Raw genomic sequence first — 18,378 nt, 5'->3', positions numbered from 1 at the left:
TAGTTGTTGCACGATCAGAAAATAGCATTTTCTTTTTCAATTTTCGAGTTTTGAAAATAAATAAACAAAGTTAATTGTAATTAATAAAAGTTTAATGTTGATAGAGAATCGACAACTATTAACATCTTAAATATTTCCAAATTTGTATTGAAAAAAAAATGAGAATTTTATAAATACAGTAATATTATCTGAAGTTTATAATAAAACGCTTAATGCGTATATTTTTGTCGTCCAAAAGTTTAGAAATGGAAGAAATTTCAGAAAAAGCAATACACTGTTAATTAATCCAAAATTTTTAACATTTTAGAGATTTTAAAAGTCAAGTTTAAAAGTGTTTATTTAAATGAAAGTATTATCCAAAGTTTTTAACATTTTAAACATCAAGTTTAAAAATGTATAATGTAAAATGTAAAATGTAAATGAAAGTATTATCAAAAATTTTTAACATTTTAGAGATTTTAAAAGTCAAGTTTAAAGGTGTATAATTAAATGTAAAAGTATTATCCAAAGATTTGCAAATGGGAGAAATTTCAAAAAAAGCAATATAATGTTAATTAATCCAAATGAAACAACATTTTAGAGATTTTAAAAGTCAAGTTTAAAAGTGTACAATTAAATGTAAAATTATTATCCAAAGATTTGGAAATTGGAGAAATTTCAAAAAAAGCAATATACTGTTAATTAATGTTAATTAATCCAATATACTGTTAATTAATCCAAATGAAACAATATTTTAGAGATTTTAAAAGTCAAGTTTAAAAGTGTACAATTAAATGTAAAAGTATTATCCAAAGATTTGCAAATGGGAGAAATTTCAAAAAAAGCAATATAATGTTAATTAATCCAAATGAAACAACGTTTTAGAGATTTTAAAAGTCAAGTTTAAAAGTGTATAATTAAATGAAAGTATTATCCAAAGTTTTTAACATTTTAGAGATTTTAAACATCAAGTTTAAAACTTTGTAATTAAATTGGCAACTATTATATAAAATTTGGAAAAGTTAATTGTTGCACGATCAGAAAATAGCATTTTCTTTTTCAATTTTCGACTTTTGAAAATAAGTAAACAAAATTAATTGTAATTAATAAAAGTACAGTTTGATGTTGATAGAGGATCGACAACTATTAACATCTTAAATATTTCCAAATTTGCATTGAAAAAAAATTGTTAAATAAAAATTATATCACATCATAGAGATTATCTTTTAGCACAAGTTTGGCGTATATGGACGAGATTTCGAGATTATTTCTACTTCTTTTTTTTTTTCAAATGTTGGTTAAGGCTTATCTATTAAATTGTAAAAATTTAGTTTTATAATTGAATATTTGCATTAAGCTAAAATGGAAAAAGACACATCTCTATCTTCGTCACACTGTTATCTTACTCTATTACGCGTTGATATTTAAAAGACCAATGTATTACAGAGAATAATAGAATCTTTTTATTTTAAGTTAAAATATCCGTTCAATTCAAACAGTTTTATTATTTTATTTCCTATTATAAAAATTGTGCACATTGCCCAATTATTTCATTTTTTATTTATGAAATTTTTATTCGTAACGATTCAGCATAAAATTGAAGAAAAACACACGAAATAATTATGAAACTGGGACGTGATGAATGGGTAATAAATTTAATGCGAATATATCGTGTTGCAAAAATAAATTGATACAAACGAAAAATGCGGTGTAGCAAAACTGTTTACAACAGATCCAATGATTAAATGTATCAACAAGTCGAAAGAGATTAATCCCTGATAAAAATTTAAACGTTGATTTATTAGGAGATCCGGCGAAATACATAAAAATACCGGGTTGAAAAGTGATATCCAACGCGATAAGACGAAAACGTGGTATTGAAAACTATTCGCACGTGATCGTTAAATGCATCAAAAAGTCAAAAGGGATTAATTTCCCGGATAAAAATTTAAACGTTCCTGTGTTCGAGTGGTTTATACCATTGTGGAAACAATCAAATATCAATTATATCGTATATTGGATCAATTATACAGTGAAAAAGGTCGGGAATTTATTGAAAATTATTAAAAAAAAAAAGTAACGATATAATACTTTCTTTATTTCGCATTTTAATATGTTAAAATTTAAACGATAATTTATTTTGCTCCACTTCTTTCCAATTTAAATATCGAACGTAAAGCAAATGAGCAAATACTTGTCCCTTGTTACAAGAATTCTTTCTTATCCAAAGAGATGTATGCTCTTAGTCAATTAATAATAATGTTTATTTATTTAATTTCATATATAAAAAAAATAATGAACATTGATTTACAATACATATTTAATAATTATTATCATTTACTTCTAAAATGCTTCTAATAAAAGTATAAAATTTTTGTTCGTTACAATAACAAAATGTTTTCATTAAAAAATCTAAAGAAGGGAACGTACGTAAAAGTTTATGTATATTCAAATTTCAATTAAAACTTATTTATTAAATTTGCATGAAGATGAGACAAGCAGATAAATAAAATAAAACGAGATAGACAGAAGCTTGTCATCCTTCTCTTCTACTTATAACTTAATAAATAAACCTCAAATTTTCCTTTCTTTCTTTCTTTTTTTTTTTATATACCAGCTTTTGCACTCATTTCTCCCCTTTTTATTTCAAAATCGATTTTTCTAAAGGTGTTGTCCACGAATAATATTAACACGGTTAATATATTCATATAACGCCGTTAAAAAACTGTGATTGGGTCAAAGTTAAAAAACTTCTCGACCGAAAATAACATCCCATTCATATTTATCGATTAATCCATCCTTCCAATTATACACCGAAACACCGTGACTGACTGAGAACGCTCGATCGATCACGACCGATTCTCGAGACTCTTCGTTTGCAAGCAGCGCCATCCTATTCCTGTGTCTGTCACTCGTGCGCGCATACGTGTGCGCAAATGGAAAGTAAGAGGGAGTTTACAGCACGGCGTAACAACACTCGAAGCGCGACGATATTATTCAATCGTGGCGATCCAAAAACGATTTTCGCGAGTAAAAATTTCGCTCGCGATTTCATAACGGTTCTCGCGCAAACACGCGTTCAACGAGATGGAAATTCGGGAGAGAAATTTTACACATATCTATGCCTGATGAAAAAGAGATAGATTTTTATTGAAATATTTTCGATAGCGATATATATATACACGAGAATTTCTCATAACGCGCAAACTAAAAAATTCTGGGCGAACTATTTTCACCGATCTCCACGCATTTCACTAATCCAATACTTTTCAACCGATATAAATTTCCCATTAAAATTTCACCGGACGTAAATGTATTCAATCCGTTTATTAATATTTATAAATAATTTTATTACGGAATTTTGCACGGCCAAGTGGGCAATCAAGGCAATCTTTAATCATAATTGAAATATATCTATTTGATATTACGGATAATTTATATCCGCATGTAATAATAAGTCTCTATTTCGATCTTTGACTCTCTTATTCTTTATCGTTGTCTTCACTAATTGTTTATTCATACTGCAGTAATTTTTTTTTAAATATATTATTACACGAAGAATAATTTAAGAAAGTGTTGGAAATGGATCTGCATCCTTTCTTTTGCCGCAAGATTTTTATTCTAATAATTATGGTGTGTTGTCGTAAAACCTAACCTAAAATCTATAATAAAATTCTACGGTATCGTAAATATTTTTATGTTTTGTTTAATAAATCTTACAACAAAACACATTTAATCCTATTTTTCTTATCATTTAAAATACATAGAAACAATTATTGGTTGTTGCCAGAAAAAAACCTAACCTAAAAATTTCAAACATGATAGCTAAAACCATAAAAATTGGGAAAACGCTATGTTAATTAAATTAAAAAGCTCGTCCGCCAAGTATTGACAAGCATTCGCAAACAGAGCGAACAGACGTAAAGTATTCATTGTCCAGAGGAAGATTAACAATGTTCTTCGTATAAAATCTGCAATTCGTACGCGACATTTATCACTCGTATGTCGACACTCCTCTGTCGCCATACTGTTCACAATACCCACCTCGTATCATCCCATCCCACTTCGTCTATTCCCATCTCGGTCGACGATCTTCTCTGACAGTTTTCACGTATAAATTCCCATTTGTTTTTCTTTTTTTTTTCATTTTAAAAATAATCCATCTTGAAACACATTTTGTATTAAAAGGAAGAAACGAAAACAATGCATGCAAAAAGAAAATGAGGAAATTTGATGACATGAAATTTCCAAACGTTTCCAACATATTTTTGGAGAGTAGAAAGTATAAAATATTGTATCATGATTTAAGATAGAGCATATATTTTAATTGTATAAATTATTCGTTTTTTTTTTAACTTTTCGAGGCATTAAAAGGTTTAGAAGATTAGGGTCGGTTTAAGGAAAGATCATTTTGTACCCATACAAGAGAAAATAGTAAAAATATAATTTTTTTTATTCGAAGCATGTTTATTTATATAATAGAATAATATAAGACATTTAAATACCTATCGACGAAAAGATATTTATTTTATGTAATATTTTTATAGTTTATGTGTAATTATATTATTAATTAATTATTTATTTATAATAATTTCGTGTACCGCAATTTTATGCACATGATATGCATATCGAACTAATAAATAAAAATTTTGTTATTAAAACAAAATTAATTTTTTAATGGCAATTTTTAAATTGTAAGAAACAATTTGAGCAATTTTTTCCAGATGAAAGAAATAATATCGTTTTTATATTTTCTAAATATAGTTTAAATATAGTTTGAAGATTAACGAGGAATCGACTTTTTATTCGAGATGCGCTTTCCATTTAAGTGCTTATAAATTGTGAAAGCAACAAAAAAATATAATATAAAAAATAATTCGAATAAAAGTTTTACACGCCTATAAATCTATATAAAAAATATTTTTAAAAAATATTTTCACGGAATAAATTTATTTTCAAAAATATTTTATACAGATTTATAGATCCTTGAAAATAGTAAAACTTTTATTTATTGGATACATTTTTTTTTTTATACATCTTTTATATATATTTCATCATTTACGATTTTGAAACATTTAAATATGAAAAATGCATCTTCGGTCGAAAAAGCAATTTTTTTTTCTTCAAATAAAAAAATATCAGAAACTCAACCAGATATTTAAAATCCAAGAAACAAAATTATGAAAAGTTTCGTTAAAATCAGTTTGTATCAGTCGTCAATGTTCCTTCATCAGTAAAAAAAAAGAAGAGGGTTGGAACGATGGGAAAGGGAGGAGGAGGCCGGGGCTTTCCGGGGCCGTTTCGATTTCGATTTCCTGCATTTCCTCGCACATTTCTCGAGCGGAAGTCAATTTCTTTCGGGTCGACACATCGAACAAAGCATTCCAGATATATTCGCCGCGAGAAGGGAGAAGAGGACGTAAGCCGGGTCGTCTCTTCTCCGGTCCACACAGATAATTGAGTAGTGCGTGAAAGCTTTATTGTCCAAGGTGCAAGACTCTTCATACCATTTCATTCCATTTCATTGCATCGCATTCCAAGCTTCGATCGAAAGCGTCGGGAAAACGATGGGAGCCAAATGCCGCCTACGTTTTTTTTATTATTTTATTCACATATTTTTATATATTTTTTGCTTGTTTACTTTTTTTTCGTGTCTATATATGATCTATCGTGGCAATTCTCGTCGAGGACGCCACTCGTTGATCCGAGCAATCAGGAAACGCCGCCGACTTAGGACGACACATGCAGCAGCCTAGCCACGCCAGACTTTCGATCTTATATATATAGTGTTACATTTTTTTTTGTTCGCTCATTTTTTTTTTCATCGCATTTCATTCGTAAATTTTTATTATTCGGGGGTATACAACCAGTAAGCGATCCAACATCGAACATCGCAAGCTTGTGTGTGTTTTAATGCCTCGTGCTGACAGATATATGTCGGGAGATGTCGGGGAGGTCTGTGTCCGGCGCCCAAGGTCACGGTGTGGAACATACAAAGCCTCTGTGAACATTGTGCACATTCGCTGTCAGTGGAAGCTGCGTGATATAAGGCTGGAACGCCGTGTTCCGTATAAGGGATCGAGGAATAGGGGAGAGGTGGTTTTGGTCAAACGCTGGGATCATGCTTCGTCCAAGTTCCTCGTGTTTCAAACCGTTCGGCCCGCCCTCGAGATCGATAAATTTATTATATTTATTATAATTATTATATTTCTATAATTTGTAGTATTTATAATTACTGCTAGGTTATAAATATTATCAATCGAATTTGATCCTAATTATTACAATTTAAATTTTGAATCACTTATTAACGAAATACAGATTTTTTCTTAAACGGTCACCCATCCCAGTACCGATCCTGGCCAATGTAATTGCACTTTAACGATCGAATAGGAAACGGTGAATCCTCGTCGCAAAGATAGTTGACAAATACTGTTTTTTATTATTGTTTATTTATTACTGCTGACACTAAAAGTGATGAGAATTGGAATGTTTTGAATCATTTCAAATAGATATTGCAAAAATTCTTGAAAATCTTGAAAGTTTTAAATAGATTCAAAATTTCGAAAAATTTTTCTTAACTTTAATTTTGAATCAAAGAACATCGACCAATTCTTGAAAAAAAATCACAGAGCAATTCTTAAATTTGTTAAAGCCTTCCAAATTCTCAAGAATTTTCAAGAATCTTTAGATTTCAAAATCGGATTCGTAATAATTCGAATTTTCATCTATCATTTTAAAAATTTGAAGCGATTTAAAGCATTCCAAATCTCGTCACTATTAATAATACACGATATTCCTGAGCGATGCATATCCAAATATTAATCCAACATAATTTTGTAGACTTTGTTAATGAAAATGAAAATTAATAAATTCTACGTGCTCCAAGTTCTTCTGTCCAAGCAAATTTTTTAACTAGGCGTTGCGACTCTCGATAAATTTTAATCGACCAAAAAAAAAAAAAAAAAAAATAGATTATATCGAAGGGTCTGGTTGTTGTCAGCCGTTCGGTACGAATCGATAACGAATTTATAGCGGGGAGTGAGGCGGAAGTATAGCGGAAATATGTCGGGTAAATTCATGAGTCAGTGAAACGGCGAGTATGTCAACGTGTTTCCCTAAGGTATTTCTTCGAAACGAAAAAATTATATCCGATACATATATCCGGTAGAGCTCGATTAAATTTAATTAAATTCAGGAATTGATAAAGGATTAAATTTTTCACTAAAAGGATAGCGTTTTTTTCCCCAAGAATTGACTCGAGCACTCGACTCGACAAAATAAAAGACTGGATGTAATCAGATTTAAGCAAATTTCATTTGAAATTGAAATAAAGAGGAATAGAAAATAGTTTGGAATAATTTATTTTCTAATATCATTATTTGAAAAAAGAAATTTAAAATTTTTTTCTTCACTTCAAATTCGAGAAAAAAATTGTTTCATGTAAATTTTTATTTTATAATTCTCTTCTTATTTCCATATAAAATAATGGATTGAAAATATTCAAATTCTTGTTAATTCGAGTCCACAAATCAAACTAATTTCACTAGTAATAAATTAAATGATGATCAATTAAGTGAATATATGTCGTGTTTAGGCTCATTTCAATCGTAAGATTCTTAACAATTCATCGATACTATTTTCGAAAAGGCAACAATAATTTTTTTTTGGAACGGAAAGTTTTTTCAAAGTTCGTCTATCTCGTCCAATCATTCGACTTCTGTCTCTTCCTCTTGCCTATTAAAATCAGCACTGAGTGGCGGAGAAAATTGATCGTACGAATCTAATCGAATTTTTGTGAAATTTAATCGAGCACCGTTTCCACCGTAATTAATTATTTCCGATTCTCGAGGGCGAAAATCGTCCGATCGAAAGTGAATTGGCGATGACCTCTGCCCCCCCCCCCCCCCCCGTCTTCGCGAGTAGAACCGTTTAAATTATTCAAGTTGAACCGATTATAGAATGTCAAACACGTTTGGAGACGATTCGGTCAACGACCGAACGAAACACGAGGAATCCAAGGATGGTTGCAGCACAGGGTAATGAGGCATGAGAACATGAAAATAAGGTATAGGCGGGTTGAAGATATATGGAACGAGTTATGCAAATTGGACGGATTTTGAGAGCATTTCTTTTGTCGAAAGATAGAGAAATTCGCGGAGAAAAGATTTACGGAAAGTTTAACGAGCACAACGAAACGATTTAACTTTGAAATTCACGCAGATTCTTCGAACCTAACATAACCTCAAAAAGAATCTTTCGGTAAGATTAGGTTGTCAGATTGGATTTACATTATATTAGATTATTCCATGTAAAATATGACAATTTCGAGTTAAATATTATAACAATGATATAAATTTTGTATCTAAATTTTTTTTTAACTCCATTTTCAATAAATTTTTAAGAACACAACTTGAATAATTTCTTGTTAATTTTGATTATAATAAAATGAATTATATTTTAATGAAATATATTAAATCATCATTAAATTAAGCGAGTCTTTAATATACAGACATTTGAAATACAACATATCGCGTTAAGAGAACGTTAACTCTTGTTAACAGAACTGTATAATTAATAGAGCACTTTTACAGGACAAGGTTATATGAGAGAATAAGCAATCTGTCATTCGAGTGAAAAATTTTAATTGGCGGATACGAAAATAAAAAAATATGTATAAAAATTAATAGCCAATTAAGAACTTTAATTGTAATAATGTTAATGTATTTGTTGAATCGATATTATTTTCAATATCAATTTAAATTAAAAGTCTTGTTAAGATCGTTTATCAGCAATAACTTAATAATTTACATCGATGAAATATTCTCAAAAATAGAATAAAGAGAAAAGATAAGACAGAAAGAGAGCGAAATATAATAATACAAAAAAAAATTAATACAAATAGATAGATATATATCAGTCAAATAATGTATTGGATTATAAATCGTTAAACTTTCCATTTTATTCATCATCTGTTATCGTAAAATGCCGATATATTTCAAAGTAAAATTCTTTTGAGTACAAGTGGATACTACCTCGAGAGTGACTATCCGACATCTAATTTCACTTTAGAGAAGACCTTTAGGCATAGGTCAATGGCGACGCTAAAAATGCCATTAGGGTGCATTTAGGGTACATTTGAGAACAAAACTTTTAAGAGTATTTCTGGCAAGTGTACAATACCAAAACTTTCACTCCCAACACAATGTCCACTTGTGAAAAATAACTCCCAAGTGTTTCACTCTCAAATTTGCACTTTGAACATGACAGTTCACAGTTTTTATAATAAAATTTTTTAGAGTTATTCACGATATTATTTTTCACGAGAGAGATTACACGAGAAAAAAAATTTCATTTTTCAACAGTGAAGCAAGAAATATTTTAAGAACAACAGTTTCAAGCGTATCCCCCCCTTAGGGACAGTTAGTTCGCACCCTATATTAAAACTCTCGAGGATATTTCTCGCAAAATACAGACACTATATCGTGACAGAATAGCCGTCAAGCATTAAAATTGTTGTTGGATAATTACTGTCAAAGCCAGTATCCCAGTCGCAAAAAACTACTCTCAAAAGCAAGATAATTCTCAGATAATTCTATTTCACAACGGGAATACTCGACGGTTATTTTTCGCTTTTCAGTAAAGGTATCGTCGAGAGTGAAAGTTCGACAATGTACAGAGCACCCTCGCGCCGAACGAAGAAACTACTAGGAAAAGACTCCGTCCAAATCGGTATACATCCTCGTTCCATATGAATGACAAGGGTTATACGAAACGGTATATATAAACGGCAAGGTGAACACGTATCTCCGCTCGAACGGAGTCCATATAGAGAAGTAAAATCAAGATGGGCGAAAAAAAAAAGAAACTCACCGTCTCGTCTTAACTCGACGATAACGGCGATAATCGGTGGCGTTTACGTCGTTGGGGTCGAAGCCCCTTCGATGCTTGGGCGGCGAGGACATGGTAGCAGCAGCTTTGGTACCGTTCGAGATCGCGTCCGATTTGGCAGTAGTGTTGTTGTTGTTGTTGCCGATCGAGCTGCAATTGTTCGCGTTGTCGATGTGCAACGAGGCGAGTGGCGGCGGCGAAGGCGGCAGTTGGGCGGGGACCAGGTGCTGGCCAGATGCTGAGATCACAGCGTCCGAAGCCGGGTGACACCGACAGGCCGGTGCTGGTGCTGTTGGCTCGTCGATTACGAGGGTCCTATCCCCGTGACCGACGTCGCTCTTTGGCACCGCGTTCAGCTCGTGCCTGTTAACCCTACCGGCTCCCGGCCCACCCATTCAAATCCTCGATTATCGCCCGTTCACTCCACCTCTCTCGCTCTGCCTCCGTGGCTGTGCTCCTCTCGCGAGCTCTTCTCGCGCTTTGCCTCGTCTCTCTCTCTCTTCTCGCTCTTCCTCTCCTTTCGAAATTATTTCGATTCGTAACCTCGACGATTGTTTCGCCCTTGGTCCGTCTCTTGTTCCCGGTCGAATGTTTTGTAATTTGATCTCCCTTTCCCTCTTCTTCTCGCCCCGCCTCGAAACGTTACAACGCGCTCGGCAATCGACAATGCTCGAACAATCCTCCTCCCCTCTTCGATCCGTTCCTCGTTCTCCTCGGCGAATTGTTTTGAAATACGATCCCGTTCGTCGAACGACGACGAGCTCCAGATCGAATCGCCTTCAGTCGTCCTGCGGACGATACGGCACATACGACGATAAGGACGGACGGGCCGTAACCCGATACTTTTGCCTCCTCTCGAATTCATACACGCACGCGACGCACGGCTAAACCTATCGACACACCTCCGCCACTGGCAGGCTCACGCACGTGCAACCCCATTCGCCCCCAACTTTCGCGACGAATCTATTTTCGAGGGGCGACGTATCCAAGCGCACCGTTTATCCGTTTTTTCTTTTTTTTTTTGAACCACGGGACGGGAATGGGACGGGGATGAGAACGTTGTCTCGCGGCAGAAGGGACGGAAGGATGATCGAAGGTAGAGAAAGAGAGAGGCGGGAAGGAAGCTATGACAACGTGTGTAAGAGCGTCCACGCCAACGTCCAAACACGATCTTCCTTCCGTTCCGCGATCACGCCGACTCACTCCGCGCACCACACAACCAAGAAACTCACTCTCGCCCTGTGCCTGATTTCGATGGATACCACCTGGCGGCAGCACCGGTAGACGCGACGCGGAACGACCAGTCGCGAGAAATTGGGCGAATCACGGGGAAGAAAGGTCGCAACGAAGCAAGGCCACCGTGTGTTCTCTCTCTACAGGGTGATCGAATAGAATAAATTTAAGAAGAGATTAAAATTGAAAAATTTTTATGCATCTATATCGTTCTATCTGTTAAAAATTATTTATTAACCATTTATTTCACTTTAAACAAAGTGAATGAGATATTCTATTGTATCTTGCAAAATTATAACATAATAAATAGATAAAACTTTTTAAATATATTACGTAAAAATAACAACAAATTTATCTTTGTTTTAATTTTTTTAGAATCGTCTGTTAAATTTTCGTGCAACGCCTGAACACCTAGTATATAATTAAGTTACGATAAATTGAGCCAGAAAGGCGTTTCCAATTGCGCTTATCGAGCGTATCGGCTGATTTCTACCGAGCTTCAACGTGTCATGGTTCGAGAAACGCGAATGGAATTCTAATAAGGCTATGTTCGCGCCCAAAGCGTATGAATTCGTGCCAACTTTCTCTCGATTAGTCCCGCTTTCAACGTCCTTCCTGCCTAATTTCGAGGATCGAAGGTTCGAAAAGTGGAACAATCGAAGCCGAACCTTGAAACCTTTTAAATCGAGAACACGAACGGCGGGAACAATCGAAACAAAAAAAAAAAAATAGAAATCAAAAAAATTAAAATAATTAAAATATTTAATCATTAAATATCTAAAGTTATATCGTTATAAGTTGTAACGTTAAGAAAAATCGCTAAATTCAACTAAAATTCTAAAAAGTCTTTTCATTTTCAAAAATCTTTTTGAAAGCAGACAAGTGAGACTACTCGATCCATTTACACCTAGTCTCACGCAGTCATACGGCCGAACAATTAACCACCTTCCACGCCCTCCTCCTCCATCAGACCAAAATAGACATAGTTCCGGGAATGGCCGCGTGGCGGCGGCACGGGAAACAACGGCACGAGACAGTTGCACCGGAAAACAAGGCGCAACAGACTGCGTGTCGAGGAATTCCTCTCGAGCCTGAACACCCTCTATCCAGAGACAGGAGAAAGAGGGCTCGAATCAGATGAAGCGAGGCAACGAGGAGGATCAAGTTTGGCATCGTCCAACGAGATCAATCAATGATTACACCACGTGCTTGACCTACCGTGTTGATCGAATTGGTGGCCACCGTCCAGCATTGTTCGTATTAATTCACCGTTGACCATTACAAACGTTACCCTTCGCGTGTACAACTACATTGCTTTCACGAAGATCGTTCACCCTCTCTCGATGAATTAATATCTCATGACAATCTATCGTTATTTCGACTATTTCTTTCTATACACAAATACACAAAATCACGAGAATATTCTATATCGTGTCGCGAAATTTCGTTGCACTCCATCGTTTCTCCACTTTGTTTCTCTTTTTTATTTTTATATTTTTTTTTTTTTTTCCTTTTTTGAAGTTAACGCGAAAGAGAAGCCGAGTTTCGTCGCGAAGGAAACGCACGTCTCGATCGTGGATCGCACTCTCTCGTGTCAATCGTATGCACCTCCCTCCCGCCTAAACTCATTTTTCTGACGGGTGAACCAATTCGCCGAAAGATGGCGATGGCGTAGCGCGCCACGAGCGCCCACCCGGTCAATACCAGAATAACGAAGAAAGGGTCCAGCTTCGGCGGCACGCTAACCTCGATTCGGAGCGCGCGCCACTCTACTGCAACTCTTTATTACCACGTTCTTGCTCTCGATCGAGAGAACTCGGTGATCGATACCGCCTGTGGCCTTGAACGCAGCACAACTTTTCGACTCGTTTAACAAAGTGTAGGGGAATATAATTAGGTGTGTGAGTCAAAAAAAATATCGTTTTGTTTTTGCAAGATGAGAAACGGCACGTGCAATCGTTGTACGGTCGAATTGAAACGTTTGAATTAACTTCGATACGATACGAGATTGAATATAAAGAGAAAAACGGTAGTAGTCTTTTCAAGATGAGAATGTTTCAATGTGTTTTTTCCTTAGTAGTGATTGAATTTCTTGTACCACTTGAATTTAAATAAACCTATTGCGATAAATATTGAATTATATTCTACAGTCTTTACACAGTATTTTAATGTTTCAACCATTTTTTTTTTTCATCGTACAATTGAAGTATAAATATTTAATGTTTAGTAAATTGTCTCATGGGCAAACCCGGTTTATTTTTATATGTCGCAGCATAAATATTGAGCAAATAAGCTGAAGCAAGATAAATATTTTTTGATAAAAATAAGCCAAGTAAATGTAAGAGAGATAGATTTTACAAGTAATTGAAATAAGTTTTCTATTTTGTGGTTCTTTGAGAGTCAATTAAGACGTTTAACAATAACCATTCTTTTTTATCAAAAATCAAAATTTTGCAAAAACCAAAAGAAATTAATTAGAATTTTTTATGATATTTTGCGAACGATAAAACAATACTTTTTGACTCTACGATTTTAATTAAAATTTCTACCAATTTCGTTCGATTCCTTTGAGCAAGATAGGTTAGGTCTCGCCACTTACTCGAGCGTAATTACAGATAACCGAAATTAATCTTTGACATTGCGTCAGTCTTTCGAAATTGATGATGGTCGAATAATAATATACGTATAACGATCCGTTTATAATTGTATTCCGGTAATCCAATAATGCAATTATAAAATGAACTATGCCGATGCTGATTATATTTTCGAATATGGAACAAAAGGGGAAGTCTCTTTTGTACCTCCACATTTAAATCTCGCATCGTACGGGTCAATGGTTGCTAATGACAGGCATGATCCGATCACCAATTAATTTCAACCGCGTTATTCGCGCGTGCATTCAAACGGGAGCCTTCCGTTTAAGCGTTTTTGACGAGAGTGAAAAAAAAAAAAAAAAAAAAAAGAAAGAAAGAAAGAAAGAAAAGGAAAGGAAAAAAATAGGAAAAATTAAACGAGGCATTAACGTTGTTTAATTGCACGAACGAAAAAAATAGGGAGAAACACGAATCGATGCCTAATCGCGATAACTCGATCCCCGAGGTCGTGCCAAGAAAAATAGTTTTATAGGTTAGGTTTCCACGAATGCTGCAACCCACTTCGAAACAGATTCCCTAGAAAGCCAGAACTAAAGCAATCTCCGTTTATATAATTTTCCAGTTAAATCGAATTTTGAAACTCAGTTAGCCCATCTTTGACAGCGAAATAGTCGATAATCGATCGATATTTTTTTCGATATTGCGATTAATTTAAGAGGAGAGAGTCGCAAAGAATCTGGCTAATAATGTTACCAGGAAAATTTATATGAAGAAAAATTTGATAGAAATATGATAACTATTTCTTAAATTGTAAAAATATCCCTTTTCTTTTATCCAACCTATATAAATAACAAGAATTGTAAAAATGAGGATGACAATTATTAAAATTCTAGTAGAAACTGGAAATCGTACATCTTCAACAAAGAGGATATTAAAACGATATTTGAATAAGCAATTTCCTAATCGAATTATTATATATAAATATTAAATTAAGATACAATAATTTTTGTCATTCATTCATTCAAATACATCGATCGAACAAAAATAGATTCTACTGTTGCTAACAATCATGCAACTAAACCATTTCGTTTACCATTAAATCGACGACCCGAATCTTCTTATTGGGGACTATCATTTATCTCAGCGATTCTCAATCTTTTCGATACATCGTTAAAAATAAGTTCATGAGTATATAAAGAGCGTATAATTTCTATAAAAAGAATGTAAAAATTAAAAGTAGTACACGTAAAATAGTTATATTATTAGATTAGTAGAAAAATAATCTCTTTAATTTGTCCAATCTAAAAATATTACTATTTTAAGAAAGCACTGATTGAGAACCACTGGCCCCCGTGATTAATCCAAAATAAGAAACGAGATTTCCATCGTCGATCCAACAATTACACAAACCATTTGTAACAAGATTCAATTCTCCAATATTCTGAGGAACGCAGATTGAGAACCACTGAGCCTATCATTAACACAATCCTTATTCAAATCAAAAATCGACGTAACTTTCCCCTTGACCCAGAAGAATAACAATACCCATAATACCAACTTTCCCTAAATCCTGCAAATGTGTAGATTGAGAACCACTATTAACATCGTTGCCAAAAAAATCCTATCCAAAAATATAACAATCTAAACTTGTAACAACAGTTTCCAGAACAATTAGTGGTTGAGAGCCACTGAGAGTCTACCCACCCAAAGATCCCGTGACGGAAAAATCATCCGCTGGACCGAGATTCGTCCACGGGAGGATACGAGGGGCGACACGTGATATTCAATTGGACGTGTTTCCAGAGCAAGTCTGCAAGCCGTGTTGCCGCCGCGTCTTCGAGAGGAGGCTGTCGTCCGTGATTCGGCCAAATGAGTGACGCGAATGGTAGCACGGCGTCGGTATGACTGACTCTCACTCCTGACCCAGCGTACACGACCTGGCGTTGTGGCAAGCAAGCAACCAGCAGGCGTATCCGTGGTTGGTCAGCCGGTTTGCCAGCGATGGACTTGATCCGATTCCCGACTTTTCCCTTGTTACGATCGATTCGACCGCGGGGCTTACACCTCTCTTTCGCCGTGGAGGAATGAAGCGCGGTTGAATTATATTTCATCTGATATATTCACGTGATATACGCATGTATCTTGACAGTGTGTTTTTTTTTTTTCTTTTCTTGGCGGGTGAATTTTATCAAGGATAATAATTTTTGGGGACGAAGAAGATTCTCAGAGAGGTGAGAAAAGATTAAAAGATCGTAATGATTAATATTAATTTCCTTTTATTCGTGAGTTTAGAATTAAGAGAAAAGTTGTATATAATTCTCGAATATGCGTGAATTGTTATATAAAATGTTAAAAATTGTGATTTTAAAGGTCAAACAAATTTAAAATATCGATTGAAGCTTATTTATTAAGTTATAACTCAAGTTTGGAAGAAGTAAGATAGAAATAATTTATCTCTGAACTTGCTTATAGTTTAATAAATAAATCTCAATCGATATTTTTCGTACACTAATTTTTGTGATTTTTTTTTCCATATGCTTATTAAAAATGAAAAGAATGTAGACAGATTTTATATACGGTTTTTTTTTTCGATGAAAAAGAATATAAAAAAGAATTTTTTCTTCCATTTTTTAAATGAAACGACACAAATTAATTAATTGTAGCGTAATTAAATTACTATATTTTTAATAAATATAAGTTGTTATATATTATATGATAAAATTTCTTTGAAAATATAAATTTAAAAATATTATTCCGCGAAACAGTGTAATTTTTCCTTTCTTTTTTTTTATAAAAAGTACTAAAAAATGAATAATCAAGGAAGTAACGAAATAAAAATTTATTATTAAACTTTGTACATTAATTAATAAATTTAATATATCGTTACAAATTAAAAATAAATAAATTATAATTTACCATTGAAAGTTCATAATATCTGATGAAAATATGCTTTCATCGATATTTTTTTAAATTTTTTTAACGACTTGTCCAGGACAAAATTGTCGCCACGAATCTCGATGCAAAAGAAATTAAAAAGTAATTTCAAAAAAACTTTTAAATGGCCACTAAATGTTCATTAAATGCACTGCTTACCCTGTTAATTTTTAATTTCTCAACAACTCGAGTCCCTGTTTGAACTCTTTTGCTCTTCTTAATTGAAACATCCAATATTTCTTCATTTTTCAAAACATATTAAACATTAATAGTTTAATTAATTATACTTCAGAAAATTCAATAAAATTTTGATAAGCAGATTGCAAAGAGGTTAATAAAACTTTAGATTCCATAGAATATTAAATGGGAATGGCTTTATTAGAAAGTACACTTTGAATACGAAAAAATTTCTACCATTTCTTTCCTATCCACAAAAAACTTGTATCCTTTGTGTCCAAAAAGATATCCAAGAGAAAGAAAAGTAAATACCTTCCGTTATCTCTTTGCAAGAATAATCTTTGCATGCTCGTTGAAATGTTACATTTCTTTGCAAGATTGGAAGAATGAACTTAGAAGTAGAAAAAAGAGAGAGAGAGAGAGTTGATGGTTGAAAAAAACGAAACCAATTCAAACGAGCTCCTTGAGAGCATTCCTTGCGACCTTCTTTGGGAATCGATGTTGCCCCTGTTAGGAACAACCGACCTAATTTCTCGGATACGAGGGTAACACGCGACATCGGTAGTACAAGAGGCAAAAACAAATTCTTAATGACACCGGTCCCTACGAGAAGCAGTGTACCCTATTACGAAGGTTCACAGCAGGAACGCACGCGAATGAAAGAAGAAATAAAAACGGTAGTGATGGGTGTAAGCTGAGAGCGGAAAAAAAATTGGATTTGTTCATTTGAATTCCAATCTTTTTGATCGAAGTATTTAAACTATTTACATATTCTAACGTAATGTTCTTCTTCGTCATATTCATTTTTATGGTATTAAATTTTAGTAATTTAATGTGAAAACTGTTGAATGAAATTATATTTAATTAATTAATTAATTGATGTGCTATAAAAAATGCTATGAATAATAAATAATTGTTTTTCTTTTAATTGATAGTTGATGGCTATAGTTTCTTTATTATACCAAAGAGATTCTAATTTAATAATATTGAATTTAAAAGTTAAATTCTACATGTGCAAAAAATGATACAACAGAAAATATTAATATTGGTAATAGAAAAGAAATAACATTCTCTATTTAAGTTTAATATTTTTTCTATTCAAATTATCAAAGTACACTAAGTTGTTAAAACATTGCATTGTTGAATTTCTTTGAAACAAGTTTTTCATTTTTATTGGAAAAAGTTTTGAAATGTTAAATTCTTTTATTTAACATTTCACTTGTGCGATGAAAATAGATATTTCACAATGTTTTAACGTCTTCTTACAAATCCAAAACTGATAAAAAATCAGAAAACGTGAGGCTAATCCAAAAACAAATAACTAAATTAAACTCAAGAAAACAACGCATAATAATATCAAATTCAATATCGTTCAAATGTTTGTTCAACATTTCTTTGCAAGATTGAAAGAATGAACTTAGAAATAAGATAATAAGAAATGAAAAATCTTGGATAAGACGTTTAAAAAAAAAGAAAACCCAATAAAAAGTATTACAACACTATTCCAAAATGTCCTATATTGATATATAAAATAATTAGAAATGATAGTTTCGTTCGATATCGTGTAAAAATT

The 18,378-nt window shown here is 33.2% G+C and overlaps 2 protein-coding genes across 4 annotated transcripts in view; both read right to left on the bottom strand.

Annotated features, from left to right (window-relative positions):
• LOC408343 (potassium voltage-gated channel protein Shaker) overlaps nucleotides 1-18,378 on the bottom strand; it is a 313,638-nt gene that overhangs the window by 204,866 nt on the left and 90,394 nt on the right. The gene's annotated exons all lie outside the window — the stretch shown is intronic.
• LOC107965179 lies at nucleotides 5,772-16,092 on the bottom strand. 2 transcript variants are annotated; one of them, XM_016914903.2, is made up of 3 exons: nucleotides 15,399-16,092; nucleotides 9,850-10,655; nucleotides 5,772-5,980 (listed from the first exon to the last, which is right to left on the bottom strand). In XM_016914903.2, the coding sequence occupies exons 2-3, from the start codon at nucleotides 10,260-10,262 to the stop codon at nucleotides 5,956-5,958; spliced, it is 438 nt and encodes a 145-aa protein (XP_016770392.1). In that variant the 5' UTR covers nucleotides 10,263-10,655; nucleotides 15,399-16,092; the 3' UTR covers nucleotides 5,772-5,955. The 2 variants fall into 2 exon arrangements, with proteins under 2 accessions (XP_016770392.1, XP_026299595.1); XM_026443810.1 differs by lacking the exon at nucleotides 15,399-16,092 and having other exon boundaries at nucleotides 9,850-11,260.

This window comes from Apis mellifera, linkage group LG11, assembly GCF_003254395.2.
Source record: "Apis mellifera strain DH4 linkage group LG11, Amel_HAv3.1, whole genome shotgun sequence".
NCBI lineage: Eukaryota > Metazoa > Arthropoda > Insecta > Hymenoptera > Apidae > Apis > Apis mellifera.
Note: the sequence above shows the minus strand (reverse complement) of the source record. Positions and strands in the feature narration are given on the sequence as shown.

Coding starts and splice junctions, on each gene's coding strand:
- LOC107965179 (XM_016914903.2), bottom strand. CDS start 10,262: ATGGGTGGGCCGGGAGCCGGTAGGGTTAACAGGCACGAGCTGAACGCG. Junction 5,981..9,849: donor CGTCGAGTTAAGACGAGACG/GTGAGTTTCTTT, acceptor CAATGTTCACAG/AGGCTTTGTATGTTCCACAC.